General features: G+C 42.8%; 2 protein-coding genes across 4 annotated transcripts in view; both read right to left on the bottom strand.

Annotated features, from left to right (window-relative positions):
• The window catches only part of LIMK2 (LIM domain kinase 2), a 34,502-nt gene extending 22,461 nt beyond the window's left edge, over positions 1-12,041 (bottom strand). Inside the window, exons 1-2 of one of the 3 annotated variants that reach the window (XM_049804934.1) lie at positions 11,964-12,041; positions 7,464-7,563 (exon numbers count right to left, since the gene is read on the bottom strand). Coding sequence is in view for 1 of the 3 variants with exons in the window: in XM_049804931.1 (XP_049660888.1) it covers positions 7,464-7,563; positions 10,088-10,103 (116 nt within the window). In the remaining 2 variants the exon portion in view is untranslated. Of the gene's footprint in view, positions 1-7,463; positions 7,564-10,087; positions 10,227-11,963 lie in introns of those variants that run through there. The other 2 variants (XM_049804931.1, XM_049804935.1) reach the window with 2 other exon arrangements.
• RNF185 (ring finger protein 185) lies at positions 10,680-25,507 on the bottom strand. The gene is made up of 7 exons (XM_049804936.1): positions 25,364-25,507; positions 19,595-19,826; positions 17,942-17,960; positions 17,174-17,286; positions 16,578-16,632; positions 14,494-14,611; positions 10,680-13,273 (listed from the first exon to the last, which is right to left on the bottom strand). The coding sequence occupies exons 2-7, from the start codon at positions 19,774-19,776 to the stop codon at positions 13,176-13,178; spliced, it is 585 nt and encodes a 194-aa protein (XP_049660893.1). The 5' UTR covers positions 19,777-19,826; positions 25,364-25,507; the 3' UTR covers positions 10,680-13,175.
• Positions 25,508-27,758: the final 2,251 nt, after the last annotated feature.

The following is a 27,758-nucleotide window of genomic DNA, read 5'->3' as shown; positions in this document are numbered from 1 at the left end:
GAAGCCTAGTGCTGCAGAGCCCGATGTGGTTGTCAATTCCAGCACGGGCCTAATTCCTTCTGACATTTCACACAGCTCTACTGGAAGCAGCAACACGGTGAGTCTGTGTCTAGGAATGCACTCTGGTCTCCCACATTCTCTATATGTTGCGTGCTGAATATGGGCCAGTGCTCACAATCCAACGCTTCCCTGGCTATCAGCATCACCCCACAACACAGACATACCTCCAGCGCATCCCAGAGCCCCTTCCCTGCCCAGTATCACCTACAGACAAAAGCTTTTCCCCACAATTCTGCTGCCATGGGCTGAACTCCCTCCAAGGGGGATTCCACGTGACCTCATAAATCCCAACTCTTCAGACAAAACCTTTGAAGATTTGATCCACAGATGTGATAAGCAGCCAGCTAGTCTGTGAATGAAGCCAGCAGATAAAGCCTAACTTCAAAGTAATAAAAACCACCCAGACAGTTAAGCAACTGGGAAGGGATTTTGTTTGAGACTTCCTTAAAGCCAAAGGACACATAGTCAAATGTCTATTTAAACAGGAAACATCTTATCAAAATGATTTTACTTTTGCAGCAAGCCCCAGCAGCAGCCAGTAAGTTACTTTTTCCTACACAGAATTCTCTTGTTACTTCTTGCCTTTTTTTTATTGTTTCTACAACCTATTTGAGAACACAATAGCTCTGATAAAAGGACTCTGGAAAAGGTGTTAATGTGTTCATACATTCTAGATCTGAATTCCTGCCAGAATGACTGCACTTCAAAAAATGCTGATGAACAGGTGTGTGTGTGGGGGGGGGACACCTTTTCCATGTAATTTTACTGATACCATCTCTGAGGGCCAAAATGCACCGAAGCAAATTTCTTTTTCACCAGGTGAAGTCAGTTATCAGCATCTTCTCTCTTGCAAATGCTGACAGCATTTCCACTACAAACATGTACCCATCACAGGGAGTTGCTTTCCTTACTATGGTTTAGAATTGTACTGTAATTTTTGCCAGAAAGAAGCCTGAAAAATACAACTAGCAGATAAAAAGGAAGAAAGAAGCCTGAAAAATACAACTAGCAGATAAAAAGGAAGAAATGAAAAACCTTGACAATGACTTAACATGAAATTTATTGCAAATTGAGTCGCAGCCATTACAGTTTTATACCCACAGAAATGCATCACATCGCTATTGTGATATTCAGGTGATTAATATCTTAAAACAGCTGGGGTTAGGCTGCACATCTAGACACCCTCTTTACCACATAGTTCATGCTGTCCAATAGCATGTCTACAGACAGATGTATTGCTCAGCATATCTACCAGCCCTAAGATACACAAATTTATCCTGGCACAGACGGGCACTTTGGTATGTGCGGCACCGGTATAAGCTGGGGAAGAGGCATCTGCTTGATGCCTGAAGAATCTGCAGCAACTCTTTGTTTCAGCAGGGGTGCAGTTTGGAGGCGTTCCAAATACTTCAGTACAATCCCAACACCTCATTGTATTTCCAAGGCACTTACATATAACATGTACTTCACTGCTGTTGAAAGACAGAGTCAGCTCCTGACATCAGCTACTGAAACTAATACCGTTTTGATATGCACGTACCTCTGAGTGAAAGCTCTTGCACATAGCTCTTGAGTAAACTAAAACGAACAGTGAAGCGAAGCCATCTCCTTCACTGCACCTTACTTCTAAGCAGCAGCAGAACTTCAGACCAACACAGTGATGCCTTCTCGATACCTAACATCACTAAGCACAACATTAGGATGGAGATAGATTTTTGTCTCCACCGTACTTGCCTAATGGCTGCAGACCTCCCGAATACGTGTAGGCTGAGAAGCAAGCCAAAGAAATTAAACCTACTGAAACTTCACAGATTATATATGGTTTTGGAAGCAGAGACTTCTGATCTGTAAATGCAGCACATCTGGCAATAAGACCGGCACTTACACCACTGCATCGTCACTCCCTAACTTGCTGCTTTTGTCTGTGCAGGCCGCTAAACTCCTCAGGGAAGGATCCTGTCTCACTCTTGTGGAAAGCCTACCACATACTGGGCTGTGTGAGTAATTCTAATTGCCTTGATATAGTAATGCTCTGATAACAATGCCCTAAAGGACAAGCTGCGCAACTCAACTGAAAAAAAAAGTTAGGACTGGAATGCCCAACTACTCCTTAAATATAAGGGGTCATCATGATGTCCTGTAGCTGATATAGATTCCCCTGAGGCATGTGGCTGCTTCCACCTGCAAAGTGCTTCGCTGCTCCCTTGCATTTTTAAACTCCTGAACAGCCCTGGCAATGTGTACAAACAGGCACTTAGCAACTATTTCTCCCTAAATCTGATAGTGAGCTGTTGAATTTCAATGCTGATAGAGACATCATCAAAGAGACATTCCCAGGAGTCTGCAGGATTAGTGGAGAAGAGCTCTCACCTCTGAGGCCCTATCATTAGCTTTCTGTAACTGCCAGAAACCCGAGAAGACAGGGAAGAAGAGGAGATTCTTGTTTCCTGCTTCTACCATAATTCAACTGCCTTTTGTTACTACTGATCTTTCCCCTGCTCTCCAATTCAGCTGCTGTGTATACAAACCTGACTGTGTTCACAGCTGAAAAGCTAAAGGAAGATTCAAAGCATCAAACGTCCCCACATTTCAAATTCATCTTAATACACACCTTTGCCTACATCTTTGTCAACATTTGTACATTTGAGCTTTGTATTCTGTCGCTGTAGATCTATTTGTCCTGTTGCCTATGGGGAGGAAGCAGCTTTTGGAAAATGAAAGCCTGTGCCAAACAGTTTGAACCAACAGAAGTGATCCAAAGTCTAGAAAATACAGTCTATGAGAAAAAGCTAGGTCCAGGGCTTCTTCAGTCTAGGAGAGACTGATGGGAGACGCGACTGCTGCTTTCAAACAGGAAAAGGTTACTTGACTAACAGAAGGGGGAAAAACAAGGTTCTTTTCCACATCCATTGTGAAAGTGACTAGAAGAAGTTGATTTAAATTGCAACAAGGGGAATTTCTGAAGGGAGTAGACAGAAGCTTCTAACACTAAGGATAATTAAGTGCTAGTAGACTTAGTCTGGGAGAACAAAAACCTACAGTGATGGGAGATTGTTAGGTGATCAGTTTCTTGATCATTCCTAAGCCATAGAAATTACTTCCTTCAAACCCAAGTTGAAGCTTAGTAGATATCCTAAGAACCACAGAAAACAGATGTAGAAAATACCCTCAGAAGTCATCTAGTTTATCCTGCAACCCCCAAAACAGGTTTAACTATATACGTTCTTCACGTTTGCCTGGCTTGCCTTCCCCTGCCCCCAAATGTAAAAAGAATCAAAGTGATTCACTAAGTTTTGCTGAGCAAAAAATACTTCTATAGAACACAAAATATGCCATTCAGTATAGAAAAAGCACGTCTTTGTAAGACAATCAAATTACTAGAGTTGGCAAATTAATAGTGGTTCTCTTTCTGCTCAGTAGCCCGGAGCTTAGGGCATCCCCTCGATGCATGGATAGCTAATCCAGTTCTGTTTTCTGACCACGGACAATTGTCACGCTGCAGAGTGCACAACGGGTGGGCAACGAGGGATTCTGGGAAGAATCTACTTTTAACCTTGTTCCACTACTGAGAAACAGTCAGAAGGAGAATTTGTTTCAAATTCACTTCAGAATACCAGTAGGAGACGGAGCCAGGAGTTCTTCTGCACTCTGCCAAGACTGTTCCATTTTTTCAAAGTATTCATTTAGAGAGAACAGCCTTCTGGTGGTTACAACACTCTCTGCGTTTTAGTTTCTAGCTCCAGTAAAGGTTAACAGAAACTGAAACAGAGTAACACATTCAAAAAGAGTGCAAGCACCTGAATCCTAAACAATCTGTCAAGTGAATCCATTTAACTCTAGGTAATAATTTAAACAAATACATTTTTATTACTTTAGATTTTTTTTTTTTTTTACAAGTGTAAACAGTCTCTTAACTATTTCAAGACCATATTTAATTTTAGCCAACATCACCTACTGGAAAGTCAACTTACTGCTTGCAATTACTTGAATATAATAATGTAATCCCTGATCAGTATAAAGAGATTTAATATATATTTAGTCAGATATCAAAAGGTTACACTTTTTAGTCATACAGTTGTTTATATTAAGTTGGCAGCAACCTATTTCATAATATAATTTTAAAAAATATACAGAAAGCCATGATAATTTTTCCTGAGATCAAGCTGCATTGCGTATGCATAGAAATCTGGTGTATTAAGCAAAAATGAAATATTTGTCCAAACTGAACCAATAGTTTCTGATCACCATCATCTCCAGTGCTTTAGACCTACTAATGAAAAATTTTGGATTCATACAAAATTTCTCTGCCTTCCTTTCCTCTTCCGGAAAAAGGAAGATGAGCTTTTCTGCTCTTCAAACTCCTGATGATTTTTCAGCTTTAAATTAACTGGTTTTGGTATAAACTAAAGAGTATATTTTTAAATCTGTAATTGTAAAATCATCAGTAATCCATCACCTTCAGTAACTTTTGTTAGAAGATGTACTATGAACAGTTTTAATCTGATGCGGTGGGTTTGCCTTTTGTTTGAGATTTCTGCAGCAAGCCTGTGTTGCTTGGCTACCTAAATTAGATTTATTTTATAGACCATAGTAATATACATCCTCTGTTATTTCATGGTTAGGAAGGAACTGAACCTCAGCTGTCTTCCTTCCTATAAATTTCTTAAGAACCCCACTACAGCAGGAATTCCTACCACCATTTCCAATAATTTTCTTCATAGGGATCCAAAAGCATTTTCCACCTGGATGCATTCAAGAGGCTTGATCTGAATTAATGGTTTTCAAATAATCAAAACTGGATTTTTAACAAATACTGTGCCCTTAAGATTAAACCATGGAGCTATATCTGGGTCTTCTCATCCCATCCTACTCCAGTTCAAATATGCAATATCCCAACAGAAAGAGGGAATTGTCTTTAATTTCATTTGTCTTTATCTCTGGAAAAAAAAAAAGCCCCCAACAATGGACATCAAAAGACCAGGTATCAATACTTTATTCAAAGGTATAACTCAGGGCAGTATCTTCTATTTTGTAATATGGAAAAAAGTCAGACTGAAAGCAGTATGAACAGCATGCTCTAAGTCAAAAAAAGCTCTTCCAGTAATCCCCTTAGGTAAAAGTGATCCAGACCTAGGAAAAAGATACCTTGCCACTTCTTTCTTTCCCTTTCTTAGTGTAGTGTTTGAAGTTCTGTGCAACGTAAGTTCCAATCCAGTGGGACTGCGTTATCAGGGAAAAGCAACAACCTTTGAAAAGCATATGCTATCTCAACAGAATTCAGAGGCCAAAAGTACATTCAGAGTTAATTCACAAAAGACATTGTGACAGAAACATCTAAGAAACTTCCTCAGCCAGATCCAAGCCTAAGGACCAGCTGGCCAAAGAACAGTTTAAAATATCCAAGATACATGAATTGGGATTTGCTTGTCCCTCCAGCCACAGCAGAGAAAATACAGGTTTCGGAGACAAAGCTCCTGTACATGCAGTTTGAGGAAGGAGGGAAGTGACAAAAAACTTAAATCCTCAGAGACACGCATGTACGTCAGCTACTGCCAGTGCCAAGCATGATCAGCAGCCTAGCCTGACCAAGAATAAACAGAGCTAACGAGCCTGGAGCAGTGCCAATCAGCATTAGAGAAATTATGTGCCAGGCCAGGGAGTCAGCTAATCCACAGGAAGACTGTAAAAAACACTCCACAAGAGCTGCCGGAACTCACAGCTACCAGCTGCCAAAGGCTCCTACCCTTAGAGGCTTTTTAAAGTTTGGCTTTGGGATATCAAGCACAAGACTGCTGCTCAGCATGGCTTAGGGATAACAGAAGAAAAGGGGGAACAGAGTGCAAACTGGAAATTTGTTTTCGTGTACAGTCCTACCCTGGAACTTGGAAAAACGGAAGGGCAGCTTCCTTTACTGCAGGTTCCAATTGTTCATTCAGCATGGCAGCTTAGATGGGTGCTGGAGCTAGCCAAAAGCACAGCACGTAAGAGAACCGCATCAGCAACTGCAAAAAGTCATTACACACCTCAGGACAAAAGTTGGCGTCTTCGCTTGTATAAAACAAACGAAAAAACCCCCACCAAACTTCCATTATACAATGTTACTCATGATATCAAATTCTCTGTAAAGTGTCATAAGGGCAGGATTTGCCTCAAGCTCAGCTGTTATCCACCTCGACAGCCCCGATAGCAAGAAGCACGAAGACATTTGCAAATCAAGACCCACAACAGAAATACATTCAAAGGCAAGAAAGAAAGACTTACTAGCACACACATAGATTTGGGTTTGGCTACTGGCAGAATCTAGGGAAACTCAACAACAGGATACTAGTTCTTTAAGGAGGAGAAGAGAAAACCAGGATTAAGACAAGCTGACTCAATATAGCTAAACATGAATACTCAAACCAATAGAAACCCAAAAGACTGGGATCTGTAGTGATATAAAGCTGTAATTGTGATTATTAACATGTCATTGTACCTAACAGCAATTTCCACGTCAACAGAGCTAGCACTGCTTTGGCAGCATGATGATTTTTTGTTGTTGTTGTTGTTTTTAAATACACCAATAACCATAATCCTCACTTCAGCAAAGTTGGGGTATTTTGTTGCGGTTTTTTGGTTCTTTAAACCAGGACAGTAGATACTTATCTTGGCACAGCAAACATTCCTCCTAAGCCACACTTTGGCTTCCTTTTTCCCTACTTGCTTTGACAGTATCCAAAACATTAGTCTCTCCAGATTCAAGCCAACACAGAAGCCAGTAGAAGCTACAGGTACTCAACCCCTCTCAAAAATATAGGCCCCTTCAGAAATGTGATTCTGGAGCATGAAAGCTGAACCGAATATTCCTGAAACACCAACGAAAGGCACTACTCCTACCACCCGGAAGAAAAGCATGTCAGAGATCCCTTTTTGTCCTTGCTGACAGCAACATTATCTGACAGATTTCATAAGTTTGTATGTCTTACTAGTCTGAAAAGGAGAGAAAGCAGAAGGCAAGATCTCCTTCCCCCATATCAGCAGTTTCCCCCAACACCCTGATATCTCCCTTGTACCTACCACATATGGAAAAAGCAACAGGCTATCTAAATTGCCTGGGCACCGCTTTGGAATGCAGCTGAAGACAAAGGTGCAACCCATGGCTTCTGCCACCACCAGTAAATCAGAGCTTTCATTTGTACTTTATCTGTATTCCCGTATGCGTTTGCGTCAGCATGGCAACACTTTTGCCAGGCAGCGTCAGACCGCTATTGGGACCGAAAGTCAGTTCCAGAGTGCTACTGCAAGCACTCAAGTACAGCCACAAACAAGAGCACACAACGGCTCTGCAAGATGGTACTTATCCACCAGGTTCCAAACCAGTTGAACACAACAAGGAGAGTTTAATGGGCTAAAAGTTTACCTACCGGAAACAGGAAATATGCCAAGCTTCGTTAACAGTCTTGTAGAGGCGCTGACCAGCAGCAATGCTGTCCCCGCATCCTAGACATCTCCAAACTTCTTCACCTGCATGCAGGAATAAAGCGACATGCAGCAACCATTTTACATCAGAGAAAACAAGGATTGCTGCATCCCTGATAAAGAGCAACCTTAAATTATATAACTGACAGCAAAGCCTTCATACACAGAAAGTTAAGGCAATACCAGGCAGTCAGTGGAGTTCCCAAATCGAACTTTGATAACTTACATATATATGTTTTTTCTTTCCTCCAGACATAACACAACCCTCAGCTCCTTCACATTCTGCAGAAGGAAGCAATATGACTTTTCACAGAAAACAGGTCATTTACAGCTATGCTGGCCTTCAGAGCAGAGATTTCAGGATTGCAGACTGGTCTACTGTAACAGTTCCCACAGAGAACCGTGCTAAGCCAGGAAGCCACGCTACTAATTTCCCCCATGCCACTGACTCAGCACATAACGCTTGCACTTATTTGTATAATTAACTGGATTTCCCAGAACTGAAAGAAAGGAAAGCTAACTTTATTCAGTAGAGAACAACCTGACTACCAGGAAGGAATTACACACTTGAATGAATATTCCTGTAGAGACTGTACAGCCAACACCAGAGAACCATCACACTTAGGAAGACGCGTTGATGCTACTGGCCTATTGCCCTTTCAGAAAATACTTGTAATAGTTATAATACAGTTACAATAGTTTCTGCTAGAACTGCCATAAAGCCCCAGAGAGACCTTGTTATTCAGATGCACGCAAGCTAGGAAAAACAGTATGAAAACTCGTGCACAAAGAGCATTTGGCACAGAGATAAATGCTACCCAAAATCCAAACAACCGTGCGGGCGTATTAAAAAGCCAAGGATCTGGGTGAGCGCAGGATGGCGCAAGGAACGTATTACATAGCTGGGCAGATCTCAAACCTGTTTCCTCCTGCTACCAAAAGTTTACTTGCAGTAAAGTTGCATAAGGAAAGAAGTGCGATTAGAGAAGGAAAACCACTAACCACGGACTTCCATTTTCCAAAGAACGTTAAAACTCGATAGTTGCTCAGGCAAGCTGATACCAAGGTTAAATTCCTTGAAATGACACAGAACAGAAACCATCAGCCTTCTATGCACTTTTACGCCACTGTGTAGGTCAATGACAAGGTTTAAAACTAACCAAGGTGAAGATTTCCTTGTACGTTTTACACAAATAGCTATTTCAGAGAGAAAACTTGTTGCTTAACCAGGAGCAAGCACCACCCTCACCGGCAGAACGGCAGTACCCACAAAGGTCGCCATGCAGACTATAGGGCTAGCTAGGATTCATTCAAACGTGATATTTAGTGTAAGGTGCTGCTTCAGTACCCAGCTAAGCACCAGCTCCACACCTGGGAATTTGTCCATGTCCTCCTGCTACCTGGAACACCGAGAACAGCACCTGACCGCAGATCAGCACAACAGGGTAAGGGTTAGGGGAAACATGGAAAAAGCTGGCGCTACCCAGGTTCTTCTACATAGCAAATTGCTTTTCAGCACACCGAACGCGCTTAGAAATAAAAGGCAAAGCCACGTGTGCCTGCGCCTCAATGCACGGGCGGCCGACGCTCTCCTCTCCGAGCAGCGCGAGCCCTAGATAGAAGTCAGCTGAACTTCTGGAATTGCTGCCACGCTACAGGCCAAACAAGCCTGCACACCAGACATCCTGCAGCTCCATCTCCTCCCGTTTGGTGCCACGAGCGCAAGATGCAAATGTGAATACAGGCAGCGGATCCTATTTGAAGGAATTTCACGAGTACACCACGGCTGACGAAAAGCAACAGATGGATACTCCTCTGCAGTGCTCACACCAAGATTTACCCATCAGCTTCTGAACTCCAGGTAGCAGTCAACCTTACTTTTAGCTGCAGTGCTACAGCTGTTTAACTGCACCCAGAAAGGCCGATAAGCTCACAAACGGAAACGAACAGTCCTCTATTCAACCGAAATGGGTTAAGTATCCAGGAGAAGCGACGGAAACGAAAAAAAAAAAAAAAAAAAAAAAAACAACAAAAACCCAAACCCCAAAAAAACCAGAGCAGGAAATAGCGCGAAGGAAAAACAAACGGACATCATCAATGTAACAGGTCTGTCGCGTCCCTCAGGGCGGGAGGAATGTCCCAGAGGGGGCCACCGAGGGAAAACCGGCAGCTCCTCCAGCACCGGCCAGCCGACCCTCGCCGGGGAAGGCGGCACCGGGGCAGGGACGAGGCCGAGGGCGACCAGCCGCCCACACCGGGCAACTGCCTTAAAGGATGCCGCGCCCGGTAGCCGTCCACCCCACCCCCCCCCCGGGGCAGGAAAGCACGGCGCAGCCCGAGAGCCGAGCCGGGGCGCAGGTTCAAGGCAACCGGCGGCCACACGGGCGAGGGTCCGTCGTCGCCCATCCCCCCCCCGTCCTCCTCCTCCTCCACCGAGCCCCTCGCCTGCCGCCCCCGCCACACCGCCCGGCCGGTGGAGAACCGCGGCCTTCACCTACACCCGCCTGGCTGTCACGGAGGGCGGCAGCGATCCCCGCCGGCCCGGCCCGGCCGGGCCCGGCAGCCTCACCTGGCAGCCCCTCCATCCCGCGCCGGCCTCGCCGCCGCCCCGGGGCTCGCCCGCGCCGACGTCAGCCTCTACGGAACGCGCGGTGGGTCACGCCGCACCTGGTCCGGGAGCGCGCCCGCGCTCCCCCGACCGCCCGGCTCTTCCCCTTCGCCGCTATCTCAACGCCGTACCCCGCCCCGAGGGTAGATGTCGCCCCGCCCTTTGCCTCGCCGCAGGCCAATCGGCACTCCGCCCCCCTCACGGCCACAGGCCAATCCCCGCGCTATTCGGCGGTGAGCGTTCCGCCCCTTCCGCGGCGAGGACCAGTGACAGCGAGGCCACGCCCCCAGGCCCCTCCCACCACGTGCGGGCAGGGCGGGCGCGGCAGCTCCCGTCGCTCGGCCTACGCCTGTGGCGGGGCCGGCCCGGCCCCACCGGCCGCTGCCCCCGGCCTCGCCGCTGCCCCGGGGAGGAGGGAGAAGTGAGCACCCCCCCGCCGCCGCTTCCCGGGGCACGGACCAGCGACGGGTTCCTCGTCCTGGAGGTAGGGGCCCGGGCCAGCGCCTCACCTCAGTCCGTCCGCGAAGCGCAAAGGAATGGCGGCGCACGCGGGTCAATGTAAAACCATTTTTTAATTCTAAATCACTTTCACAACAGTGAAAATTAGTGAACAGTAATGGTAATGCACTAAACAAGCCATTACAGGCTGTGTGCAGTCTGAGTACAAGGAAGGGAAGTGGTACGATACAAAAAAGCACACCAAGAAAAAGGTAGGAACGAAAGCGTTAACACTTTTAGACTATTTCATTTTTGGATTGCCAGAAAACAAGGAGACTCAGTCATGTTCCTGCAGCCACCTCCGTCTAAATCCATTATGTCTCTCACCAACAGATGAAAAAAAAACCCAAGTCATTAAAATTCTGTATTTTAAAACATAAATGTTAGTCAAATCAGTTTCAATACCTCTTGAACCTATTACAGTCGTCTTAATGTCCTCTTTATCAGAAAAAGGCTTTAAAGGGATACCCTACGCCTCCCTGGACAACCTCTGCTCTTAGCATCGAGTTTCTTATACAAAAAGGAGAAGGAAAACCATCCCTTCTACTATGACATGAACTTTCCCTTTTCATCAGCAGGTGGTGCTGCCTGCTCATGAAAGAAAGTCAAAGCTGCGACGTTGTACTACAGCCAGTTGCTTCTAAGAATGCAATAAATAGCCTTTCTCCTAGAAAGGGACCTACCTAGTTACGAAGTTACGCCCTTGAGAAGAACCATATGCAGAAGAAGTTAAGCTTCTCGAAAGTGTCACACAACAAAAGCTGAAGCACCGCTTCAACTATTTGTAGTTGAGCAACATATTCTGCCAGATTATCATCAAGTCAGGTATGAATTTGGCTAGGTGCGGCAAAACACTGCAGAAGCTTTGCAACATTCTACTTGCCAGATGGAATTTTGGAGGTAGGCAAGTTAAACTTCAGTCATCCTCTGTCTTGATACTAAAAGTGAACAGTTTATAATTACATAAATAAGCTCCTACAACAATTAATTAACGTGTCCTGGCCAGGAACCTCATCCATACACTAGAAAAAACCCTAGCTATTGAAACAAAATTTCTACGAGTTCATTTGTTTTGTCAGTTGTCTGTCTATTGCCAGGGGAGTCACAATATTGATCTTGCAGGAAATCATTATGACTATCAGTGATCTGAATCAAAATAATCTAAAAACAATAAGAGAAAAAAAAATGGAATTGCCTAGTCAGAGAAATACAAAAACTGTTCATCTTGCTAGGGAACCTCTCGTATCTGCTGTTCTGAAGGAATCTACACAAATACGTCAGGAGTACTCTTTAAAGCTGTATACCCAACAGGATTCCAAAAGGGCTACAGAGTGCTCACCTTCTGAAATATTTTCCCCTCAGCACATAAATGGTTGTGGTCTCCTCCAGCACTTCAAATTAATATCTTTGGTAGATACTGCAGAGACTCTTGCACTATAGCCATTCTGCTGTGGCATGGAGTAGCTGTATGCACCTGTAGAGAGCAGCTCTTCCAAACGTTCCCTACTGTGGCACGTGTTAGCAAAGGCAGGATCTCATTTTTCCTCCTGTATAATTTTACAGTATGGCAAGTTTAACCTCAAAACTCACATAAAGATGTCTTTTGTTCCTCTCCCCAAACAAGCTGATCTCAGATCTGTAATAGGATTTTATTTGGAGTACATGACCTTCCGTAGAAAGTCTCAAAGCCTTGGGAAGAATAAATGTAGCTACAGTGACAAGGTTGTGAGGGGATTATCCGTAAGTGCAGCCACAGGCTGCTGCGCAGAACCAAGGAAGACAACACTGTTTTGTCAGTGAGGAACTGGGCTGGGTGAGGCAGACAGGTGCATCGTACTGTTCGGCAACCCCACCCGGCTCCACAACGAGAGAATCTTCCAGTGTCTGGCTCCAGCAAATTCAGGCTAAAAAAAATTGCAGCATAAATTTGTATCCCTTCTTCTAACAGCCATTAGAATTGCTTCAGGAGGGGTTTTCCATCACGCCGGCAAATAACAGCAAGAAAAGAAACCAGTCTCCAAACCTGGTTCCACTTGCATCACGTGCTGTGCCCAAAGAGTCTCAGCAGTGCTGCAGATCACTTCCTGAAGAAGGCTGGATGTTGATGTGAAGACATTAAATAACATCCGCAGCTCCGGCAGATCCATCGTGGTTACTGAGCATGAGATACTGATCACACTGCAGAAGTTTCCTTACCTGCCCAGTCTACCTTGCGGCAACTGTCTTTCACATAAACCTGGTGTCACTGATTGGCACAGGATTTCAAAGCAGCACTCCTTTTAGGAGCGGAGCTCAAAGCTAGGCCCATGGTTTGCAGCAGGAACCTGTTGTACAAGATAACCGAGCTGAAATACACTTTTTAACCGATGTTTAATTTCCAACTCTGGTGCAAAATGCGAGATTCCTCGTTGTGCTGTGGTACGACCAATTCCTGAAGCCCATAGTTAGCTACGGAACCAGACACCAAGAGGTTTAAAATGGGATGGGGATGCAGTTTGTAACTGTTTCAGTAGCCTTGTTGGCCATGAATATACAGAATAATGGAAAAGATTTATGCAATCAACAGCCAGAACATTATCACCAGAGCCACAAACAGGAAAAGGCGGGATAGGAACTGCTCATCCACATATTGAGGAGTCCCTGGAACAGCTGGAAAACAAGAAGTAAAAAAAACAAAACCAGTTCAGCTCCTTCCTCTTCTCCAGAATCATGTATATTCTGAACACAGTACATTCATAAATTGAAAAATATGTAAGGAATCTACTTAGTGAGAAACTGTTGCTATTTCCTACCCTCAGACTGGTCAGCCATACTAGAAGATCAGAAGGGGGACAAGCATCAGCTCCCTGAAGCAGCACTTGTGGTAAACCTGCTCATGACTAATAGCAGCAGGCCGCTCCAAGTGCTAGAGTACACGCAGCTCTGCTTGGAGTACTTCTGGGAACAGTGCTGAGCCAAGTTCACTGCTTAGTTCACTGTTGACTGCTGAGCTATGTTCACTGTTTCCATCCTAAGGAACTTTACCACCTCTGCCTGAGCACTCCTGCCCATCAAGGTGAAACATGCCTGAATAAGGAAATGGTAAAACGGTCAAAACTGCATGTGTAGCCTTGACCAAGAGAACTACTGTAAAACACACAAGCTCTAAAGCTCAAGCCATGCCTTTCTGGAACTGCTGTATTGAATCCACAGATGAAAAGCAGATAAAGGAGTTGGTTACATTATGGCTGTTACAACAGCATATATTTACATATTCCTTAGCTTAGTCACACCTCCACACAAATTTTCAGTGAACACTGAAGTATAGTTAATAGGCAAGTTAATTCGACCCAAGGACAGCGCAGGTCATTGGCAACACAGGCGTGACATGAAGAATGTACACCAGTTTAAACTTTTCCTTCTCATCTTTCGGGAAATGGTCCTTTCCTGCTGTTTTCAAAATATGGGTCTCCTTCATACACCCCTACTGACTCCTTTTTATTATTATTAGAAACTCTAGTCCAATTTGTCTCAGTTTTTTCAAAGGGAGTCTGCTGGAGTACCAGAGGAGACATTTGAATTAAAAGGGAGAAGCCTCCAGTGCCACCATCCCTCTCCAGTTCCACTGTCCTCTCAGGAGGGCCTTCAGCAAATCACAGGGAAGTAACAAACTTGCTTCTTCTATAAGCACTTGCACAAAACATGTAAACCATAGACTATGTTCTCTACTGGATGTTTTCCCTCATTTTGTGTTTCTAGTTACAACAGTGACTTACCTTACTGTTCAGAAAGTTTTGTCATTTAGCAGGCTATTTGTTTAAAAGTTACAAGGGAGTTTGTAAAACATCTGTTTGTGACAGGACTCTCGGAGAAGATAGAATGCGTGGTACCTGGAGGAGGTCGCCCGTCGTTTATGTTGAAAGCTGTTGCAAATATACCAAAGGGAAACGCCCCAATGCCGAATGACATTTGGAAGCCACCGTCCCCAAACCCAAAGCCCTGGAATCCCTGCAGAGAACAAAGCAACAGAAGAGAAAAAAGGTACCAAGCATTTAAAGCCTATTTCAGAATATTTTGTAAATGCGCAGACATTGCCTCTCACTGGCTTTCCTACAGCTGTAGGAGTATCACGCTGTCTGGCAACTTTCAGTCTGCCCACTATTGTTAAATACCTTCTTAGTTCTCTTGGTTTTAAAATGTTTCGCACAGTAGCAGGCTCACCAGAGCAACCCAAAAGTCTGAGAAAATTAAAACTAGGAACAACAGTTCTTGCTTGAAGGCCACAAATTAATAAAAGCATTTCTGTAACATTTCTCAACTTAAAATAGTATATATCTGACAATATATCAAAATCAACATTACCAATTCTATTTAGAATGTCTTAACAATATATTAATAATTCTGTATTGATAGCTATTAGCCATATAACTATAAGAAAGGCATTGTAAAAAAATAATGTGCATTGATTTTCATGATACACGTGCATCATTTAAACATTCAGTAAAGTGATAAGTGCGATGCATAGAGCATTATAGAGAAGAACAGTACAAAAAAAAAAAATTACTGGGGAACTCTAATTAAGGTGGCAGATAAAGTCATTCAGGGCAGGAATGCAAGACATAAGGAAAGGAGAAAAAAAGGAAGAGTTACAATGCAACAACATTGACCCCTGTGGGATTCAGACTAAAATACTACATCAAGTCAAAAGCTCAGTCTTCTGAATCAATATGAATTCTACTGTATAAAAGCAGTGTACTATTTGAGACCCAACTGTATATGAATCTAAGTAGTTGCATCATGTTTGAAAACTGTGGAGAGCTCACAGTTGCCATGTTCAGCAGCAATCCAGCAAACTGTCCTCTTGTCTCAGAATTAAAACAGGGCTACCAATTCTGAAAAACCCTCTGGTCTATCACCTCCAAACAGTGGGAGGACAAAGATGATTTCACTCATGTAATAAAAGCCAGACATTTCTGGGTTGATCCTTGATTTGAGGAGTTAAGTCTTTTGACTATGACTCCTCTCAAGGATTTTGCCATTAACTATCAGGCACAGCAAAGCACTGCGCATGGCAGGTCCTGCACCTGTACAGGAGGGCTGCATCACTACTGCTGTGTCTTCATACCAGATTCCTCTGACTTACAGCAGCACCAGCTAAAAGGTTCAAATGAGGTATAGCAGCTGATTTAATAAGAAGGCAACTCCCTAGCAAGAGAGAACAACTGAGCTCCCAATACATTCAATACAGAAATGTTCCTTAATCACACCCAGTGGAGTTGTTTGCTTGAAGCATAAGGTATACAAATGCTCTCCAAGGACCTGAGGCTGAGTTACACGGAAATAGGCAATTGTTTCATCAGGTCATGCTCGCTGCCATCATGCTAAAGAACACTGTGGTCTGCCCCACATTTGTTCAACCTATGCCAGCTGCTGTTTACATTCACTGTATGTAATCTCCTCAACAAAACCACAGATCCCTCTTCAAATTAGTAGGTATCCAACAGACATCTACATTCTTTTGCTTGTAATGCCATGGTACAGTAACATCCCATGGAAATGCTAGATGCAGGTGTCTGTGCCAAAAAAGTAAGTTCACACATGGATTATATATTTCCATGACAGGTATAGTCTGACAGAAATATACTTCCCCAAAGAATTTTCAAAGCAAAGTGTTCCTTGTATTTATATATGGAGAACAATTAAGCATGAAGAGCACTTCCAGTGACGCCACACAGGGCTTTTTTCACGATTCAAGTTAGCCTATTCTTTGGGATGCTAAAGAGGACTATAGGAATGGAGTTTTCTGCCACACCGCAGCTATCAACTATTCATGAACAACCTACTGGGGACGAGCAAGAAACGTAAGCTATAGGATCCCCACACAGGATCTCAGGTACACATTATATCCTCCAGGATGAATAAATACCACGATCAAGAGAAACAACTTAGCTGCTGAGCTTGTTTTTTCACGTACCCCTCTGTTCTCTGGTTCAGGTCTCTGTCCTTGGGGTCGTGGCGGAGTTTTCTCTCTGCAGGAAGTTGTGAAATTAGCTCAAGTGCAAGGACACATGACAATAGTATCTGCAATAGCCTGGCTAATAAGACAGAACAAACAGAGCATGCTCTCATAGGGCCATGCTGCAGCAGAGCTGGAGGTAGCATGTGAACAAGCAGACCACCCAGCTTATGAACCTTCAGTATCACATTGCTGAATTAAGATACTGCACATTTGAATAACAAAGTCCCATTGCAAAGGCTAGAAACTGAGGACATTAATATGTTATATAAGCTTCTCCAGTCAGATAACATTCACTGCAACCCGCCACTTGTAACTGATAATTAACACCCAATCCCAATTAAAATAAATTGCCAGCTGAACACAAAATAAGGTGTGCAAACCCAGGCCCTGAAAAAGCCAGAAATATTTGGCAGAAACGTCAGTTCTATCTATCTTTTGACAAAGTATTTCAAATTGTGAATCCAGCACTTTTGATAGTTTCATCTTAAGACCTTAAACTGAAGTTTCATCTTTAGTTTTCACACAAAACCAGTTGTATTTAGATTTCTTACCTGGGGTCCTGTTGCCCAGTGCTACCTCTTCCATACAGAGGAATAACTTTATCTCGACTGATTCCTGCTTTGCATACAGGACACACTTGTCTGTTTGGCCTGGTCTCTAGCCACTAAAAGAAAGGAGATTATAAGAAAACTAATAAAAGGCCATGAAAACAACAACATGCAAACCTCATCTGCAGTCAGGCAGAGAGGCTTTAGCAATTTCTCAGAAAGCCATGAAGCAAAACATTTTAATAAGTGCCAAGCACTCTCCAAAGTGGAGTTAGCATTTTGGCTGTTGTTCTGCTACAATCCACTTGCCGATGTGTACACATTCAGAACTGCAATTGGAGTAAAATATGAAGAAATAAACAGTATCAACAGTCCTGCACAGGCCAAGGTTTAGCGTAGATACCGTCCTTTCATCTATCTTTTCTATAATTGTACCACAACGTAAAACACTACATATGCAAAGAGAAGTACACTTCGCACTTCAGCCTGCAAACTAAACCCCTGTTAACTGCCTACAGTTATTCTACCAAAACTGGGAATACTCAGTGTTTAAGAAACTCAAAAGTGGGAGGCAAGTGGAACAGAACCTAAGTTTTCTTTTTGCTGAAAGAGCAGATTGCAAGGTGTCGCGCATGAAGTTGCATTAGCACACTGCAGTTGCCCTGGAGAGAAAGAAGCACATTTGAAAAGAGGGGGATACTCCAGAGAACCAAGGGCTTTATTGAGTAACAGCAGCTGATGAAAGACAAAGTAAAAGGAAACCTGTCTTACCTGGTGTAAACAAGGCCAACTGCAAGCATTCCCAGGACAATTTGTTCACAGGCAGAAAAAGAGGGGAAAATGGAATTAGTTACTGACAACTCGATCCAACAGATGTATAATGTGTACCACAGAGAGCAGAGCTTGGAGACAACAATCCTGGAATCCAGCTGGGCCAGTTCCATAACCTCCCATTAAAATAATTTTTGAAAGCACAGCCAAAGACCCATCTCCACTGGTCTTTTCAGGTTATGCAATCTAACTAAGTTGCTAACGTGATTCTCTGCATATCACCTTTGATTCCTGGGTCCTCATCCATATCAAAGGCCCATACGGAGGCTTAACTAATCTTAGTGTTGACTGTACAGATTTTCTCTTCTGATACCATGAAAAGATATCCCTGAGCTAAGATGTAAATGAAGAAGATGTCAGTAATGAGACTTCAGAATCTTAACAGAAGTCACACACATTTAGCTAAAACATTGGCTGCATTCACAGAATCATGGAATAATTCAGGCTGGACAGTACCTCAGGTGGCCTCCAGTCCAACCTGATGCTCAGAGCAGGGTCAGCTATTCAGATCAGACCCAATTGCTCAGGGCAGAGAAATTCCCATTATACAGAACTACTCTTAAGATTAAATTAATACAGCAACTTTAAAAGGATCAAACAAGCAAGCTACGACATAAAACTGCTGAGCTGCCATCTCCTTTCAAAGCCGTCTTGACAACACTATTCAGTCAAGATACATGCTATTTTTAAGGTTCCATTCTTCCAAATCTTTTCGTGCAATAATTTTATCTGATTTTATCTTAACATGCCATCAGCAAGTGATTTTCCACCTCCTCCTAAAATAAACCCCTGGATTTTCAGATGTGACATACATTTACACAGAAAAGAAATGCTCTTTTAGGTCCCTTCTTATTAAAGAGCATAACTTAGCCTCCTGTGCAAAATAAACCAAAAAAAACCCACATTTGGCCATGTCAATCCTTAATAACTTCTTAACGTTCAAGAAATAATATATTCTAGACCAAGTTACTCAAATAAGAAATGCTGCACGCTTATTGTATTTGTGTGGTACATTCCCAGGTCAGATCAAAGAACTGAAAAGTTAGTATTACAACTGCAGTCCCATGGGAAAAGAGAAATAGCCCACATGTAAAAGCTTGTTATATAACTTTTTTTTTTTTAAATGGTTTCAAAGGGAAAAAGAGCAAACTTGCAGTAAGTATGAAAACTACAATTTGGCCTCCAAACCTAGTTTCAGATGCAGGTTTCAGTATGCATAGGTTAGAAAGAAATTTCAGTCTGAACGAGATATCTATGCTAGACCAGACAGCACAGATAAAAATAACACAGATAACCAAGTAGTACCAATGAACACTGAACTGTCTATGTGGGGCTGCTGCTTTTTTGTTTGATTTTACAAAATGATAAAAAAATACAGGAAGTTTAAGATGCAAGAAACCCACTCCCTGGAACATGAGCAAAGAAAAACAGTTGAGGGGCAAAACCAAACTGCTCCTAAACCAAAACCATGGTCCTTACTCATTTTATACAAGACATTTTATTTGACATCTACAATTATAAAAATTAGAGGCTTTTATGTGATCAGAGAGGTATATGATGTTCTGATTTATCTGTGGGGGCTTGAATACTTACCAGAAGAGATGTCCACACAAGCTGATAACTGCATCCTTGGCAGTGTCTAAACATATGTTACATTCAAAAGTGTTGTCCTGATTAGCATTGTCCCCAGCACCATTACTGCTACTGCTGCCACTGGTCCCTCCAGTACTAGAGTTCTTTGTTGATGTAGAAGTTGTGGGTCCTTTGCTTGCCATCCTCAAGAGCTACCCAGACACAAGGTCGAGAAAATTTTCCTGTTGGAATCCTAGCAGTAAGAAAGAGGAAAAAAAATAAAAAATAAAAACAAACCCCGAATAACTTATTGGCATTATAACATTGCATTTTTGTCCTGTTCCAAACTGGTAGTGATTTATCTAAGCAGCACTTGAATCCTACTGTTGATGGTTTTAGTTTAACATAGCCTAGAGGGATCTTTTTTTAGAAACTAAGCTACTTTAAAGTCCTGTAGTATGACCTGGCTGATACGTGACCTGTATTTTAAAGTTACTGATAAGCAACTGAGATCCACAGCCAAAACAAACCCATCCTATTTTCTCATAAATGCTACTTGTTATGAGAAGAATGAGCTCACCTAATGATACATGCTCTTCCAAAAATTCAATACAAGTTATAACTGAGTGCAGTCGGAAAGAGGATTTAATCATGAAGCAATTCACAGTTTGGACAGACTGACTTAGTGCATAGTTTTAAGTTCAATGTTCATTAGTTTGGAATATTAATGATAATAATGGCAAGCAAAGGTGGCTAAGTACTTGATTTGTCTCAGCAGCAGTGTATCACTGCTATCACAGCAGCATGTTGATATGACTATCAAGCATTTCTAGTACTTTCAAACTATCAAATATTTTTAATCTAGTAGTAACATAGAAGTACTAAAAATTTTACTTTAATGTGCTTTAATTTACTTACATGCTTTCACCTCTCATTAACATCATCATATTTATCAAAGAACACCATTTACTTTATTTCAGTAGCAACAACCTCTACAGTCCAATTCCTTGATATGCAAATTCCACAGTGCCTAAAACTTTGAGACTCAGCACAAGCAGTTACATTTCCAGAAACAAACACTTTTACCAGTACATTTTTAATCCAAGAACTAAGAGAGTTTCAGCAGTAACAGAAATTAATTCACCAAAACAAAAATGTTTAAAATATTCCACTGTGCTTTTCATGAAACTCTGACATCATGTTGCTGCTGCAGAGATATGAATACCTAGATAAGGTTGTGAGAGGGAAACAGGTGATTATCTGAACTTTTCACAAGTGTACAAACAGTTAAGCATTTTAAAAAGGCAACCTGGATTTTTCAGAAGCTAATGTCTTTGCAAACTTACCCCACAAGCATTAAAGGGTTTCTTTAGTGTTCCCTCTTTGTAGCAGTGCTGAAGCACAGGTGCAGGGCAGCAAAATAAAACCTCAGTATTTCTAGCTGTTATTATCAACAGCTTTTTCATACAATATGATCCCACTGCACAGTCAAGAAAGCTTAATACTCAAGCCTCATGAAGGTATTGCAGCAAAGACACTCAATTACAGCGAGCGAAATATATTTTTGCAGAGCTTTTTCACTCAGTTACATCATTTTGCACAGTGTCCCAGAAGGGCAGCTTTGTATTCACAGATGCTGTACTTTAACATACATTGCTTTCAGCAGTGCTGACTCTTAGCATTTCACACCATGACTTCATTTACACTCAGCAGCAACACAGCTCATTGTACAAAATTAAAATCCTTGTTAGTTCAAGGCAGATGGAAATGCTGTCAGCCCACAAACTATATGCTAAAGACAGTTGGATTTTTCACACATCTATACTACCAGAATCTTCAGCCTATCTTGCTCAGTAGTTTAACACTTGAAAACTTACCAACTTGGACCTATATATATTTGCTGGGAATTAATATCAAAATAGAGAAAACCTCCTTAAAACTAAGGAGTTCAATGCATTGTAAAAAACACTAGCATCATTTTAGAGAATGGGCACAAGAAATGTCTGGCTCATGTATCTTGACATAGAACACAAGGGAAGTGCGTAGAAGAAGCAAATAAATTAATTTCTGTGTCCCCAAAACCCAATGTAGAAGAAAAGGTCCCTTTTTCCAAATTGAATTCCATATATTTAACACCAGAAATCTGGAGACTCAGCAAAAAGATTAAATCTGTACCTTCACAAACACCTACTTCAAAAACCCTTACCTTTTAGTAACTATGAAGAATAAATAAATCATTAAGTTATGAAAAAGGATGATAGAGAAATCCATAGGAATATCAGTAATGTAATGGAATAAAGATGGCTGATAGAAGAAAGATCAAAATGATTGAACACAACAGGCACTGAATCTACTCTCTCCTAGAAGAAGGTAATTCCTTCGTCTGTACTGGGATCCTCTCCTGATTATTTCTCCATAGGCTGATTGGGCCTGATGACCTATTAGGATATAACCAATTTAAAATATCAAAAATATATCAAAAGACAAAAATAATCAATCTTATTCTGAAAAGCTTTCTCAAACATTTGCTCTTGTCCATGGAATACCATTTAACATAAGTAGGTCTATAACAAGTGCTGTTCAGGTCTGTTCATCCGCAAATCACGCTGCACATACACAAAGAAGCAAGCACAAAACAGCATCCAATGACTAAACCTACATTTGATAATCATATATTCTGTCACTTGTAAGCATAGTCTGTGAATCCTAACGTAGAAGTTCAACTGCAAATTCAACTTGTTCTGAGTGTAGAACAAGCTCAAAATTGCTGAAATGTCACTTGAACTACTTAAACTCCGAGATAAAACTTTTTAGTGGGAAAAAAACTCCAAACAAAACACAAGCAAACCACAAACTAAAAAATCAACACAACAAACCAACACCATTTGCATTTTGATTTAGAGTTCAGATGGAAGACTGTAAGTACACTAGGGTATAACATGGCTCTTGGGGTTAAGTAAACAGAATTTAGAGATGCCAATCCAGGTTTGCTAAACCCTTGTCCTTTAGATCAGGTCTCCAAATCAAACCTAGATGCATGATAACAAACAAAAGAAGTGAAAGGATATAAAAATCAGCTGTGATCTAACTGCAAGCATTCAAAAATCTTCTCTTTTTTCTTTCTTGCTTCTTTGTTCTCCATATATTTACAGGAAAACAGTACCTTTGTTACTTAAAAGCCATCTATATTAGCTGTTTATTTCCTCTAAATCATGAACCCTATGATATCCCAACAGGTTGTTCTGAAGACGACTGAATTACTGACATTTATTACATCCAAGAACCAAGAGTGGCAGCAGATGAATGGCTAAGAAACAAAGAACCCATTTTCAAGTAGTCTTCCTAAATAAAAAAAGTCTGGTGGAGTATGAAGAAGACGTGGAAGTGAAGATACGTGTTTAGGGATCCAGCACAAATCCCACTGAGTTGCATAAAGAATAAGCGTGGCTGAAAGAGCTGGTGAAACTGGACCTCTGACAAGCAGATGGCACACTGGGACCTCAAAGCTTCATGACAACTGAGAACACAGGAGGTCCACGAAAGAAGTAAGTGCAGGAAACTGGTAAGGTCTACGTACTGTGTATAAATACTGTGTATAAATCTCACTAACAGGCAATAAGAAAGAAATTTACTCAAATACTTTAAAAACTAAATCTATAAATCTAGTGAGAGAAACTGCATGCAAGGAAAACACAAGCCCAATAGCTTGTAAAAGATCATGTTTCTGAACTCAGCAAATGAAAAATTACGCATTTGCCAAAATACACTGAGCTGACAGTAAAAGTACAAGAGAAACACTTGAAGACAAACTGGGAGAACACCAGGTGAACAATAATTCAACCTGAGAAAGACAGAGGGAATATAAACTAGAAGCTAATGTCATCTGTATGAAACAGTTGTAGAATATATGCTCACAGCTCTACAACATTAGGATGTTTGAAGCATTTACTTTCTAATCTTCTTTCACAAGCAATGAGAAAAAATTCTGGCGAGGATATTGGACTCTGGCTAGTTTATTAATAAAACCCAAAGTTTATTCCTCTTTGTGATATCTAATACATAACAATGAAATAAAAAGATGAGCATTGTTAGATGTAAAATTCCACAAGACAGACACTTTTCCATGTATCTTTCCTAATGAATCTTATTTTACCTAGGATTACTGAAATTGAAACGATCTAGTTTGTTTCTGAAACAAGTTCTGAAGTACTTTCTGAACTTCTTGCTGTTTAAATCAAAAGGAAAACTTGTCAGGTTATTTTTCTTATCACTACAGTGACAATGTCATTTTCAGACACATATGACCAATCTTATAAACATTAGAAATTCTATCTAAATCTAAAAATACTGCTCAGAGTTTATATAAATACACACACTCATAAGTTTAACAAAAACATGATTCTTAACCTATTACAATTGCCTGGACTTCAAGTAAAACAAACACATAACCTTAGTTCATGATTGTTGACAGTGCCTAGAAGAAAGTACATTTACTTCTTGACAGTCGTTTTTAGATATTCTTGGCAAACACGACTGAAGTCCCACTGTTAATCATTAAATACACATTTATCTCTCACTACCTTTTTACTCTATTCTGTCCCCCAAACACGTCACATTTTAACACCTCTGAAACATTTTCTGAGTTCATCTTTTAACTTCCTGTAACCTGTACAGCATCATGCACCTGCTTTTTAGTATTACCATGAAGTGGTCCCCACGTATATGTTTGTGTGACCATTTGGTCTTGCAAAATCAGCCATTTGCCTTACAGACCAACGTGCCCTCGCTTGGCCTCATTTCATTAATTGGGATTCTGCAACACACATCTGTGTCACAGTTGCTGCTTCCAGGATAAGAGCCCTGATGAAAGGCGCTTTTGGCAACTCTTAAGGATTCAACATACCTCACAAATGCAAGACGTTGTGACAAACTATCAAAAAAACCCCAAGTAATGAAAGTAATTCTTTTTTTTAACGATTTCATAGAAGTATAATATAGACTCCGAGAAAACGTTGCACAAATCTTCAGAGAAAGATTTCTATCCTCTTGCTTTGTAAAGTCCAAAGGAAAAAAAAAAAAAAAAAGGAAATTGATATAACCAGTTGGGTAATACTGCCTGAGCATTTTCCTGGTTTGGAGTGTTATGTAAAACATTAAGTGCCCTGAAGTGGGCTAACCTGGTTAGCAGCAAAATAAAATAAAATAGTTCTGATGTGGTTTAAGAAGTAATAAGCAATTCCCGACAGAAAAAAAAAAAAAACAAAACCCAAAAAAACAATGGCACGTACCAAAAGCTAATGCTTTACGACCATACCTAGAGCCAGACATTTATCTAAGGCGAAGCAGGCGCTCCTCCTCGCAGAGGGTTTCAGCTTTGCCGCAAAGAGAGGGGGACCAGGCACCAGCAAGCCGCTGAAAACGGGGATTTCGGGGGAAAACCCTCGCAGGCGGCGCCGGGCCCTGCGCGCCGCCGCCGCCGCCAGCCGGAGCTCCGGCAAGAGAGGGCCTGCCGGGGGGGGGGGGGGGGGGGGGGGGGCCGGGGCTGTGAGACTGCGACCGGGAGCCGGGCTGGACTCCCGCGGCGGCCCCGGCCCGCTCCGGGCGCCTCCGCCTCGTTCGTTTGCAAACGGGCGCAGGCGGCTCCGGCCTTCCCGCGGCTCCCGGGCACGGCTCGGCCTCCCCCCCGCCCCCGGCCCCGGCCCCGACCCGCTCCCTTCGCGCCTCAAAGCCGCCGCCCGGCCTCGGTCGTCCCCCCGCCCCCCGCCACTAGCCAGGATCGGCTCGGCTCACCGGCGGGTCTCGCTGCTCCCCCGCGGCAGCCCCGAGCCGCTCCCCTGCCAGCCGCCGCCGCCGCCGTCACCTGATCGCCCGGAAGCCCGGCCCTGACGGAAGGGACCGGCCTCCCCGCCGCCGCACCGGGCCGCGGGGCCGCGTTCCGTCCGCCCGGGAATCCCTCCCGCCGCTGACCCCCGCCGGACGGCTCCGTGGAAACGCGGCGGCGGCGGCGGCGGCTCGGGCCGGGCGGTCAGCGCTGCCGGGCGGCTCTTCCTTCCCCCAAGCCCCCGAAGCAGACACCACACCCCCACACCCCCCCCCGGCCGGTTGTTACCTCAGCGAGGGAACCGATTCGGTGCGAACCGCTCGGGCTGTCCCCGCCGCCGCCCTCACCGTCACCCCTGCCTGCGCGCTCCTTGTGATTTTTAGCTCTGTTTCGGTTACAGTTTTGCTGCCCCGCTCGTCGTGAGGTGTTGCGGGGGCCGTGTCCAAACACCTGCCTCTGAAAAGAGCAAAAACTTCGTATCAACGGCAGCAAATGTTCGGCCCAAGCAGGGGAAGAAGGAAGGCGGCAGCTTTGAGGGAAACAAACTGTTCAAATGTGTGTGCAGAGCGCTAGGACCTGTGTAGAGGAGCATCTCCAGGATGGGAACGGAGAGCTTTATAAAGGTATTTTACACAGCTGTGAGAAACCACATAGCCAGAGAGAGGGACAGAAGGGAGGGCGAGGAGGGGACCTGGTGTCTGAAGGAGATGTCAGAGCTGAGAGAGGTGACCAAGAAGGCAACTCTGAAGGGTTTTGTCCCCGCTTCAAGGGCACCCCGCCAGTCCTGAGGACACCAAGGCAGAAACTCGCAAAATTGCTTGTTGTTTTACACGGTGGAGAATGGGTGAATCCTAAACCAAGGCCTCCCACTAAAGGCAAGCCTTACGACGGAATAGTTAAGAAGTGGAGGGAGGTTAGCACCAAAGGAGCCTGTCAGAAAGACCAAGGATATTGTCTGAGGCCTGCCTACTGACAGGTGGCCTGAGACTACAGAGCTCTAGCGTGAAGGTTGGAACACGCAAGCCGGGAAGTGTTCAGCGATATAAAAACACGGCTGTACTGAGCCTTCATACTGCTTTTGGTAGCACACAGGCTTGGCAAAACCCACGTCAAAGTGGTCATCCAGCAGCCCGGCTGGAATTGCCGTACGCATTGGTGTTTCACACTGGAACATTTGTACTTGAGGTGAAGATGAAGATAGATTCTGATCGTGCTTATGGCATTAGGACACGTGTTGTAAAGCTGTCATACCCACGCTAGCAGTGTATTTGCTGTCCGTGAAAATTTCTCTAACAGAGCAAGCTACCTCACTTTCAACAAGATTGTAAAGCAGCATGGTTTGGCACAGCTTCAGCATTCAAACAAAAATTTGGCATCTCGGTGTAATATCCGATTTAACAAGGCCCCAAAGGTATAAATGATATCCTCCAGATGCTGATTAAAACAAGGATAAGCTTGTGAAATTTGGACCAGCTTGGACTAGTCACGGTGTGACTACAGATAAAGTAAAAAAAAGGTTGATTTTTGGTATTATAATCATGGGATTAAGTAATGCTCAGAACAGTCTTTATTGTTTGGGTGTCATACCATAACTAAAGCAATCTGAAAAGAAATACAGTTATTGCTATAGACAACATAGCCAGGGAATATTTTCACTGCGCAGTGATAATTTTAACATTTTATTTATGTGTTAAGTCTCAAAAGAATGGAATGTTACTATTATGCATTTCTATAATGTCTTATTCATAGCACCCCTGTTCCACTTACAGCAAGTGTTTTCTTTTTAAAATGGAAAAGATCCAGAGACAGGCAATGAATGAGATTGGATGAATGGAAAAGATGGTATACAAGAAGAGAATGAAAATGTTATTCTTATTTACAGCTAAGGTTAATAGGAGGGGAACAGATTTATCTAAAACAGTAGCTCAGCTGGAGAACAGAGGTGGGACATTCAGATTTACTCCCATTGGCAAAGGATAATCACATTGAATGGCACTAAGTGATGCAAGGGAATACTTTCCTTACCAAAGCTAAGAAAATCAGCTTTCAAAGAGCTATAGATCATGTGCATAATGGGAATAGAAATATAATTTATATTTATGTATATTCTAATGTTGATATGTGTATCATTCTTCAGCATAATTGGTAGCCAGTAATTGCTTAGAGTTAGAAGAATCTTGTGCCCTAGCTGCCAGTTCATTCTCATGGTGTGCATGAGAACAAATCACTTTGATTTATTCACTTTTTCATGATCTAAGTCACAAGATTGTCAAACATAACATTGATATTTATGGTACGCACAACACCCCCTCCTAAAATTCTTAATTATGAAAGTCATACATATATCAGGAATCCAAGTCCTTG

This window comes from Accipiter gentilis, chromosome 7 (assembly GCF_929443795.1).
Source record: "Accipiter gentilis chromosome 7, bAccGen1.1, whole genome shotgun sequence".
In the NCBI taxonomy this organism is placed as follows: Eukaryota; Metazoa; Chordata; class Aves; order Accipitriformes; family Accipitridae; genus Astur; species Astur gentilis.
This window is presented reverse-complemented; position numbering and strand designations above follow the sequence as displayed.